We start from the raw sequence: 12,403 nt of genomic DNA, 5'->3' as shown, positions 1-12,403 counted from the left end.
TGAAATACGGCAACATTAACCTGTATCGGCTCTCTGATGTTATATACTCTGTTGTTCTTGGCACTAATCATTTTAGAATGCACCAATACCTACCGCGCGGTGCCATTCATAAAGTGGTGGTACCGTTACAGTCCCAGACCGTTAACGTTACAACTTAATCGAATTAACGATGGCTATATCAGATTTCATTCGAGTTAGTACCAATATGTTAATTCTGGAACGGGCTCAAAGAGCGGTATTGAAAGTCGCCATTTCCAGGCCTTTTTATTTTGGTACATCAGAGTTATTCGCTGAATGTGGGGTACTAACTGTAAGACAACTCTTTATTCAAAAAATTCTCTTAAATCAGCACCAATTAATCAGTTCTAACCCTATAGGTAAAAGAAGGAAAGATAAAGTCTTCTCTAAGCCCAAAACAAGCACTAAACTTGCTCAACGCCAGCAAGCATTTCTTGGACCTCTCATATACAATAGAATGGCCAAAGATATTGTAGCTCTGCCTTCGATGTCCATAAGAGATGCCAACAGTGCCATAAGAAACTGGTTGATTGAGTGTGATTATGAAGCTATTGAGAGAATGCTTAAAGTTATTGTCTGATCCATGTTATTTTCTCTGTCTTGCCACAAATCGCACACACACACACACACACACACACACACACACACACACACACACACACACACACACACACACACACACACACACACACACACACACACACACATATTCACACATAGTTACACACTTATAAATAAAGGCGTTAATTTAGGCGCAGATTTCATTTAGTTTATAAATTAATAAATAAAAATGTAAATTTAATCTTAATATGTTTAAATAATGTTTTATCTTTATGTATAAATAATTTTGATTGATAATATCAGATAATTTTTAATACCTGAAATATAATGAGTACCACTTACCTTATTGTGTAATCAGGAAGGGTTGCAGGCCTACGATACAAGCTGTCTTAGTGTAGGTCTGCAGGTCATATTATCTTTTTAATCATCAGGTCCTATTATAATATCCTTGTATTTTTATGTTTAATTAATTAATTAATTAATTATGTGCACTCTCGTAATGGGTAACATTGTGTAATGCTAGTCTATGACTTTTGATTTTTGGGATCGTTTATTAAAGTGTCAGTCTGGTGGGCATAATAGATCAATTAGTTTCAGTTTAAGAACAAACGGTTTTGTAATCGTATCAGTAGTATTTTGGCTAATCGATTACATTTAATTATATTACTTGAGAGCTTACATTGTTCATTGAATTATTTCGTACAAGCGAGGTATGACAAAATATGTTCCATAAATGTGTTTTTTTTTTTGGAAAACAATATACAGTTTACAGTTTTTGTACGAAAGCATAGTGTCATACGGAATTCAGTGGAAAATCAAGGATATTCTTATTTGTGCAGAATTTGAGCAATAGTTAGTTAAGGAATAGAACAAACAAAATATTTTTAACATCTAACATGCACAATGCTCATAGCACATGATTGTCTTGCCAGCCATGATTTCCTACGTAAGTAATTAATCATTAGATTTGAATTTCATCATCAATAATAATTTTTATTTTGCCGGATGCCCATTTGATTCTTCTGCCTTATCTACATCGACGTTAAAATCGCAACTTCTGTCTACGCCTTCGTCTAGTTCCAGCAAAAGTTGTGATAGATCTGTCAATTTTTCGATCGCTCTAGATCGAAAATAACAAGCACTCATATCTAATAGAGCAGCCGCTTCTGTAGCAACAACTGTAAGCGGATACCATTCGAAATGTAGACGTGTTGTGAGAGTATCTTGACATTCGCCGATGTGACCCTGGCTTTTTGTTTTATAAGCCACCCGATACTTCTTTCACGTACCACGGTGTCGAATTATTGCCTGTTGACCTCATTTGATATGTTTCTGTGTATTATTTGATTTTATTTCTTTATTTCGGTGATGGCTTGCTTGTTTTTTATCTGTTTTATTTGATGGTTCTATTGGGTACGAGAATTTGGTTGAAAATAATACTTTTTATTTGTTAAAGATATTCATATGTGTATTATATTCTTCTGTTATTCTTCTCTCTGGTTCGTGAGGAAATGTTGCAAGTTACCGCTGCTGTAGACTTAGATATTGCTTGCGTCTACGATATTGTATTTCATATTTAGTATTATTACAGGTAATGAAGGAACTCCTTTGAGATTATTATTTACATGCATATAGAACTAAGATACTCTCGTGCAATTCATTAACCGTTCCTTCCCATGCCGTTATCCTCGTTCCGAAGTATCAAGTCAGATATCAAGCGAACAGTCATCGAAACGAACGCATCGATCTTATTAGTTTAACTCGGGCACGACTCGCAGTGCTGCGGGGTGGTGGTCCGGCGCTCTGCACCGAGTAATTGGCATCGCTTTCTAGGTTTCGTTATATAGGATGTTGTTTTTTTGAACGTATGAGTGCGTTTTTCTAATACAATCTATAATCGGTAAGGGGTGCTTTGAAATAATGGAAAGGAATGGAAGAGACATGTAGTGCTAGGAAAATAATGTGAAAATATAAATGGAATTTATGTATGTCGATGAATCGATGAGAAACGGTTTGTATTTCGTTTAGATTGATTAGTGAACTGTGTTTTGTTTTATAGCATTAGATGCCGCTTAAAGATTATTTTTTTCTATTCTATTAAATTTCAAATCATTTACGGATATTATGAAAACGCAAGCTTTATAACTTGCACACGTATTGATTTTACTTATAAATATTCTATAATGAGATGAATAATATGACATTGAACAGCTATACCCATATTTTCAATGTTAGTGAGACTTAAATTGTAATTTATCGTCATAATATTTTATACGGGCTTACAATCTCAAATATTACTTAATTGACATGCACACTCGACACATGACACTTAAGCATCCGCGAGAGAGGAATAATTACTGCATTTAACATCAGGTGGCACGCTTGTGCTGTTTCACTTTCTTTGCGTAATGGTATAGGATTATTATTTATGACCCAACCGGACCAGTTTCTCTTGAAGTTACTAATATTAGACGATTTTAAATAAACGTTTCCACAACCCGTAGTAAATTGTTATATTGAATGTAGATAATCTAGAAAATTTATATAATAATAATCATCGAATTGTTTGCGAGAAATTGAACACCCTGTATATACCTCGCGTGTCATCTAATAGACTCAGCGAAAAAACCTCAATTGGCAATTGATGAGAGCAGTTGAGTTTCCGTTGTGTGGCGCACGATCACACCTGCGGAGTGCCTTTTATCTGGCTATATCTGCATACATTACTGATAATGATTGTAGTTATACATAATTATACTGACATTAAGTAGTTTATTAAAAATGATCTTCACAGGTATCTGTATACGCTTCTGATAACGTGTTACGCATAAAGCTAAGGCATCTAAACGGTTTGTTGGTTAATAATTGCTAATTAATTTGGCTATTGAGAATTGTTGACATTTTCTAAATGAACGATGCATTCACCGCCGTTGTATAAGGTGCAGCGTGCACAAATATAAAACAGCAAAAAAACAAGCAATAAATAAAAGGTTGAATGCGATATTATTCTGACGACCATAAAATAATATCTATTATCAACACCGTATAAAGTTTTTATGACGTATACATTACATATTTCAATGCTCGTTGCATCCATTTTATTTGTATTTCACTGACTATATAAATTCTTGTTAAACTGCAGATGATAGAATGAAAAGCAGAAAACCAGTGTTGAAGTTAGTCACGCCATGACAGAATACGTTTTATTTGATAGCCATTTAAATTAAAGTTAACTTGAAAGCTTTGTGCTTTGTTAATGGGATATATCAACCGTTATTTTACTAACACCTTAACAACATTCCCTATCAACAGTTTGTGTTTCTATGGAATGTTTCAATATATCAATGCTGTTGTGTTCGAAAGCTTTTAGAATAGACAAGATGGTTTCTAAAAAATATAGATCTGTAACATCAAATCAGCTCAGAATGATATAACATTCAGTGATGGATCACGTTTTCAAGCGGCTCTAAAACGACATAAGACAGGATTTGGGTTCATTTTTACTACCTACATAAATATTGAAGAAATAATTAAAAATATTATTGCCCTCTATTAGTAGGTATAATTGATGCTTCTTATGAACTGTTATTTCATGATTTAACACGAATGTAAAAAAGCAATCAAAGCTGCGATTTGAACCGTAAATGATCGAATGTCACGCTTTAGTCTATCTCCGGTCGGGCGTCAGCGCCTATTGCAGAAAAATAATAATTTTAACTTTATCTTTGCTTATAATATTGTGTATTTTAGAGAACCTTAGTTATTATGCTTTTTAAAGGAGCTTTTTTAACAGCGCATAGATAACTGCATACTGCAGTGATTGGAATTAGTGTAATAATATTATGCGATTTCTTCCCTCATATCAAAAAATCTATTAATTTTGGTTTAATAAGTGATTAGAGTGTAACAATTGGATGAGAACTTGGACCGAATTCAACGTGAGTAATACTTTTGTTTGTTTGTTTTTAATAACTTAAAACTCACAATCAAACACACAAAGCTAAATGTAACTAATAAGTATTTTCCTTCGCTGTAATATTAATCTTTACTTATATCATTAAGGGGACAATTTGTAGTATTCATGCTCTTCAGGTATCTATAACGAATATACTCAAAATTTACTAAACCAATTTTATACGTTCTTGGACCAGCACAAGCTTCATTATTCCCGAGTGTGTTGTTAATATAACATGTATTGTTCGATACAGCTCCTTTACCAACTTAATCATAAAAAATGTAACATCTGGCTATCCCCTCAGGGTAGTGAGGGGAGCCGATGGTCCCATGAGCTGGTCTGATGCTCGCTTCATACCCTCGCCGAGATGTGGACGTGGACCCGCCCGTGGTCTGGCCTGCGTGGTGCTACACAGGTACATCATAATGATTATATTGTAGAAGATTAGAATACGCAAGGACGAATGTTTTAGTGGAATACAGCTATAGCGGCTTTGCTGGTCAACGAGGAAAAGCTAACTGATCACTGATGATCAGCAGTTATTATCTCTACAGTTGTTTAAGCTATTTTCGAAATATCTTTGTATTGACGTATTGTAACAGGCGTCAGAAAAAGAGCTGATACTGTATATTTTATAGCTATGTGTGGTAACGTATTCCAAGCAATTGATTAAATAGACAATTAGATGAAGATTAATGCAAAATAATATTCCAAAGTACCGTAATTCCAGAACTTTACAAATCCAGTTGCTAAAGGTGTTAAATTTCGTAATTGAAAATGTTATATTTCTAGCTTAGATCTGAAACGTAATCCTATTTAATAGCGTAGAATGGCAGCTTCCAGTAACCGCGGTGCACAATTATAATTTAGACAAAGCCTCATCCCGGCTGACTTTTATTGTACACATGTAAAATAGCGCACTGCTTAGTATTCAGCCGTTCAATCAAACGGTAGCAACGAGCGAGAAAGAGGCTGGCTACGGGCAGTTAGTGGGCTCTGAGTGCTCGTTTATCTAGTCGCAGTGGGTGGTGCGAGTGGCAACTGGCAGGTGCACATTTCCATACTTCCGTGCGCCGGAGCACGACTCGCCGTTTCGGCTTGTTACAAGCTCGCGTTCCGATGTAACGAATTAGTTTTCGGTATCAATGGGAATAAGTTTGATTCAATTTTCTGGTATGTTTCTTGGACGTGGATTGCTGTTGCCGCGTTGGGTTTAAATATGGAAATGGTTTTAAATTTTCTATTAGTTCCGACAGTTGTCTGGTATAATTCCTTACTCAGTACGTATTATGTTAAACGATGTATGATATTTTTTACGGATGGGTTGCACTTTAATATAACTTCTTTGAAACAAAAAATAAACACTGGCGCTTGAAATCAATAATTATCGTAATACAACAATCAATACACTTACCAGACATTATCAGTAATGACAGTTTCTCACGCGTAGGAGTTTAGCTTTCGCCCAAATATAGAAAAATGCGTAATTGGTGAACTTTTTGAAACGGTAAAGTGTATTTGGTGCCTGATAACTCGTAGCAATTTAATGATTAAGGTCGTTAAGAAGTGTTAACAGCTCACGAAGTGAGATACAAATTGATCGACACACTGGGTGTTGGGCGTACAACGATTTGTTGTATTAACTTAATAAGTACTTTCTAATTCTGATTGAAATGGTTCGACTCAAAATATCGACGAGGGAACGTGGGTTTATGTCGTTGGTTTATATTTTCGAACACTTTGTTTCTATAGTTCAACACAATTAATTGGAATGCTTTGCTCATCTTCTTCTTATATATAAAAATGAATCGCAAAATGTGTTGGTAAGCGCATAACTCGAGAATGGCTGAACTGATTTCGATAATTCTTTTTTTATTATATTCCTTGAAGTACGAGGATGGTTCTTATGTAGAGAAAACGTAAACACGTACCACGGGCGAAGCCGAGGCGGACCGCTAGTTACATATAAAAATGATTATACTTTATTCTTACGCGATACAAAACCTTTAATTGCTTTCTAGTATCCACTACTACAAAAATAATTCTGGGTAGGTAAACTTCCTAGATTGTTCTTATTATCTTCATTTAAAATATGACTAGGTATAAGGAAAACATACACGTTGCTAAGTATGTATATCATTCTATCTTAAACCAATCATCGTCACGGGTTAGCAGAAAAGAGCATACTCCATCCAGTTTTTCCAAGCCATTTATCATAATTCACAGTTCACCATGTTCAACTAATACGCACTTACATATTCAAGAATAAACGAGCGTTGCGAAATATGCGCGTGCAGTCGATAATTGCAATGATATAGTGCATTGTCAGCGACGTGGACCAGCCCGGTTAGCGGATTGACAGCTACAGGCTGGGTTGCCACGTCATACGTAGTCTAGGATTTATGGACTATGGTTTGTACTGTAGTTCTATGCTGATGTTTGTACTTAGGAGATTGGTGATTTGGATGGGATACTTTAGGATTGTGTAGAGGTTAGAAGTTGTAAGTGTGGGGTAATATTGATTTAAGGTATTGTTTGTTATAAGGTAGATTTGCTATGCGTGATCTTTATAATTTGATATTGTAATAAAATGTGTTGATATAATGTTTGTTCTTTTTAACACACGACACAAACGAGTGTTTTATTATTAATAAATATTTATTTGTATCTTTACATCCGGATCTAACGCTAAATATTCGCAGTCGGTCGTAGTATTAAATTCTTTAATAATAATTTACGCTATCATAATATGAATCATAACAAAATATTATATTCATATTCAAATTTTATGTCCATTCTCCTCAACGAATTTTTAAATGTCCAACTAGGACAATATTTCGTCAGCAAAATGCATGTGTATCTTTGATGTTTTGCACACACAAATACAGTCAAAACACGTTTTCTCTCAATCCGCGGACGATGTTTCAAGACAATATTTATTATAAATATAAATTATGGCGGTCGTAAATAAATGTATCATAAAGTGTGTGAATCCGTCTATTAGAATTGGTAATGTGTGTGTAGGCGGCGCACGCGCCACTCCTCTCGCTCAGTGGGCTGGGAAATGCCGAACTGTATTGTTATTTATTGTTTATTTTATTGTATCGCCTCTATTAATTTTGTTGTTCGGAAGTCTTCTTAAAACGTTCGGTTGTAAAATGGCGAAATTCCCATCTGTTATTCATCTAATAATTCTTTTTGGAAAACTTTATGCAAAGTTTTGATATAAGTATCATAATACTACACATAGTAGCTCTTATGAAATGGGAAACAAATATTACTTACTTATAATATCTACTTAAGTGTATTCGAATGTTTTACAAAAATTTTCCATCTTGAAAAATTAAATTGTTAAATTAACAAAAGTACTTCAAAATACTGTATTTACTTCAATATCTCCAACCAAATCAAGTTTGATCGAAGCACTAAATAAAGACGCATCAACAATGTAGACAATCACCTCGTACGAGTATAATGTTTTAATTTATTTTTATTCAATTTACAGTTTAGTATTCGCATCATTACCATACTTACGAACAGTTGAATAATATAATTTCTTAATACGCATAAATAAAATATATACCTACAGATATAAGCACTTAGCTCGGATATGACCTGGCGAATTTATAGGTCCACGATTATAAAAATGCTACGCGGGAAATTAAATGAGAACCGGTGACCGTTTTTTAATGTTAATGTTTGATACAGTTTCTGTTATCGAGATCAGTTATATTGGCTGTATGTAGCATTTTATGGCGATCGAGCGGACTTATTCTGAAAATTTTCATATTTCGTTTGTGGATTTTTCATAATAAAGCAGTCTATTGTTTTGATACGCTGAACTTGGGTCATGGATGCCAATTTTGTGTACAACTACAACAACCATTACATAAAATAAGAGTTCAGGATAGGTCTATAAAACAAATAAAAAAGAATTATTTTTTGTGTTTAGATCGTGTGTATTTAAATTGTATAGAACGCCAAAGTAAATCTTAATGTTATTTTTTCTTGTTATTGCGTTAAGTTCAGAAATATGTGTTAAGTACACATAATTGAACTATGGCCCTACGCGAACTGACATAAAAACAAATGATACTTGACATAGCAACTAGCTAAGATAAAAATTCCTCAACACAACCCTAATGACCTCCAGTGAACTCGTTTCCAGAATACGGCCGCGGTTTTTGCCTCTCGTTTCGCGGGATCCGACAAAGTTGATTGTAACGCTTTTGTTTTTTTTTTATATTTTCGTATTCCAACTCATATTGTAATTTCGGTATTTTTACGATAAAAACATAAACGTTCAAGTAGCTCGCTTCTGTTCGCGGCCGTAAACGGTTTTATTTAATAACCCGCACTTTATCATTGATAAGCCGAGAACATATTTATTTTATTTGACCACATTACAAGGTTTTCAAGGGAACATGTCAGCACATAAAAAAGGTTTATTTATTTTGCTCTTATGACTGACCCGGGGCTGATTATGATGAAAGTATTATTCTAAAAAATAATTATTGTAGTAAAATAAACCTTACAGCACTCATATCTATAAACACTGAATATGATTATGAAACTTCACAAAACCCCACGTCAATACAGTATAATTTATTTAAGTATGAGAAGTTTTGTTTTATTTTCAGAAGGATAGGCTTTTGTCTTTCTTCGTTACTGTGTTACGTAACTTTAAATATTATGAAAGCTAAACAAAGAATTGGTTCACAAATAAAACAGCACAGGCAGTTGCTTTCACCGTATTGATTACATACAAAATATATAATTACATACGTTGATTGCAATGTACCTACCTTAATTATTCGGTACTTCTAAATTACTATAGAGTATCAAAAAAATAATTGAGATTCTGAATTTTTTAAGATCGAGTAAACGATGAGGGCATGTTGGTACTTAGAAAAGCTGATAATGGCATTAGGGCATAAAATTTTTATTAGCATTTAAGTAATATATAGTATCAATTATAATCTATACCAATGTTAAAACTTAAAATTTTAAATGAATATTTAAAATATGTACATTTTTGTTTGTTAATCACATTAAATAGAAATAAAACGAAAATGATCAATGACTCCAAGCACTGCCTTATCCTTCGTACATTAATTTAACACCGAATTGACTGCTCATTGTATACGAATACCCGTTTTGTTTACTCCCGTCAGTAAATACGTATCAACATCATTAATCCAGTAAGCAACGAAATCGTAACGAAGATTGAACCAGATTTTTCTTAATTACCAAAAAGCATTATGCAAAAGAACAGGCTCACAGTTCGCGAGGCGGGCAGGGGTGAGGCGGCATGAAATAAAGAAATTATCGACTCGATAACGAGCCTCGCAACTTACTGTGTCGATAAAAAGTCACACACGCACATTGAGATAATATTACTACGTATGGAGGAGACACCACGAACAAAATCTGTGCGCCATTTTTTTGCTCTAACTAAGTTTTAAAAATTATTATCTAGTTAGGTACTTAACGATGAAAGTTATTCCTTTGCACTTTTCCGCATTATTTGTATTATTTGTGCAATATCGTAACACACACGAAGGCATGTTTGATGCGTTTCACTTTAAAACCATTAAAAAATACCGCTCAACATACGTCACATGACGTATGTTGAGTGGAACATAAGTGATGTAGGCGGTGTCGTCTCCTTAATATTATCTCAATGCACACGCATCGAATTTTATGTTGGACGCTAACGGTGGTCGTAAATTCGACGTATTATGGCCCTCTTTGGATGGCTTTATTAAAAGTGGCGGGGCGGTGTCGCGGTGTCACTCTTAAGTATTAAGTCGTCTTCGATAAAGCTCGCTCGATAATTGTTCTAGAAGTCTCCATCACCGTAAATTAGCTATAGACATAAAAGACGTGTCTCGTGTGACATGCAAACAGACACCGTTACGTTTTACGTCCATTTGTTGATCCAACTCGATGCCCTCATAATACTTTATGTATTGTTAATGTAACTAGCTTATTTGTGTGAGTATAAACGGAGGCTCGTTAAGATTTATCAATGTTTATGGTTTACCGATGTAAAGGCAAGCGATACGTTTTGGCTTCAGTTCATGTTGATTGCTTCGATTATTTGTAGTGATTATAATTTATTTGACGTCATTAGGAAATTAGAGGTATTTATACGGTAAAAATTATAGCTATTTTACTGTCTCATACTTTTTAAATAAAGAAGCAGTAATTGGCCTTCCTTCTTATCAATTGCAAGGTAAATTAAGTAACAAACTTTTAAATTATCATAACATTACTTGAGAATATTAAAAATACTATCCAATATAAGTGTAAAGATTGTCCTAATCAACAACATTAAACTAAGAATTATTTTTTATTTATAATAATGAACACGTCAATAAAAAACGCATCAGCAACAATAGCAGGTCTGCTTTCGTCGCTCAATCGCGGCGCAATAAATAAGCCTAATTTAAAGGTTTTTAAAGCTGCGACGTCATTAGGGCACACGCGACGAATCGTGTCGTCGCTCGTCACGGATGTCGCGTGCGCGCAATCACGCATGTCTAACTGCGTACAAATTCGCCGTGTGTCATTTGTACAATGTTTTGTAATAAACCTTATGGTTAGGGAGCCAGGTGCAAATTTGGTTCATTATTTCCTCTCAAGAGATAATTCGTCAGACGCATGAGAGTATAGTATTATAAAGCCTCGTGAACGTCAGCTGGCGCTCGGTTGGGGGGGTGAGCGGTTGTAGCCTCCCACGCACATAGGAAAAAAAATACATTCATTCATTCATTTCCTCTCAGCTAAAAATTTGTCAAATTGTAGCTAACCCAATATCTCAACGAAAAAAAATAGTCAGCTGGTTACAACATGGTGTATTATACGTCAGCTGGTGTCTCGAACATGAAAGTTAAATTTAAAGAAAAATTTATTTTCCGTTATTTCCTCTCAAACAAAAATTTACCTGATGATAGCTTATATGTAACTGTGGATAAATATATATGTCAGCTGGCTGTATCTTGGTGGAAAAACCGTCAGCTGATACGGGAGGCTACAACCGCTCTTCCCCCCAACCGAGCTCCAGCTGACGTTCACGAGGCTTCATAATACTATACTTTGATGCATTTTACTAATTACCGCTTGAGAGGAACTTGGTCATAAAATCTGCTGCTGGCTCCCGGACCATTATTAAAGTGATGACCGGTGAAAGCGTAGAAAGGAATGGTAATCGAATAGAGAAGAAGTAATTACATTATTATAAGAGGATAGTTTTTATACGTAGGTGGTAATGATCTTGGCGTGTAACTATTCTATATTGTGGTTTAATTATTATTTATATATTGCAGAGAAACGATGTGTTGATTGCATTTATTATTAAAACTTTCGAGTGCAACTAATACAGTGTTCTTTTTTAGTTAATTATAAAAATAATGCATCATATCACAACAATATAACATAAATTAGCATTATAATAATGAGTATTTTTTATCGTCAATAACAATAACAGTCATGGGTGATTTTTTAGAAAGGCAATTCAGTATTGAAACAAATTATACATTGTACAATAGACACTTTTTAATAAAAACAATATCTTTACACATATTCTCTCATGTTCACACCTCATCTAGTCTACCTAGTACCTACTTTCAAAACGATTCTTCCAACCTCTCATTTAATCGACTCGAGACGCAGCGAAATGTACATTAAATGCCCCGTTCTTTGCCCAGTGTAAGTGCAAATTTACATAGTGTTTCATAGCAATTCGCTGCAGCCAATCCTCGTAACGAGCGAACGCCAACGCGTCCACTGCGATGGTATTAGCCCTAATGTGATCGCGCCTTTCGTTCCGCTTCTTAGCCTTCCTCGTTGTATTGTATAGTGATT

The 12,403-nt window shown here is 34.6% G+C and overlaps 1 protein-coding gene across 3 annotated transcripts in view; it reads left to right on the top strand.

Annotated features, from left to right (window-relative positions):
• The window catches only part of LOC149903568 (uncharacterized), a 202,028-nt gene that overhangs the window by 100,095 nt on the left and 89,530 nt on the right, over positions 1-12,403 (top strand). Inside the window, exon 2 of one of the 3 annotated variants that reach the window (XM_090108477.1) lies at positions 4,839-4,949. The exons of the other annotated variants lie outside the window; for them this stretch is intronic. Coding sequence (XP_089964603.1) covers positions 4,877-4,949 — 73 coding nt within the window. The 5' untranslated portion in view covers positions 4,839-4,876. The remainder of the gene's footprint in view (positions 1-4,838; positions 4,950-12,403) is intronic. 3 annotated transcript variants of the gene reach the window in all.

Source organism: Colias eurytheme, chromosome 13 (genome assembly GCF_061535395.1).
Source record: "Colias eurytheme isolate Ceu_HAF_F1 chromosome 13, ilColEury1 Martin Lab GWU primary, whole genome shotgun sequence".
Lineage (NCBI taxonomy): Eukaryota > Metazoa > Arthropoda > Insecta > Lepidoptera > Pieridae > Colias > Colias eurytheme.
Note: the sequence above shows the minus strand (reverse complement) of the source record. Positions and strands in the feature narration are given on the sequence as shown.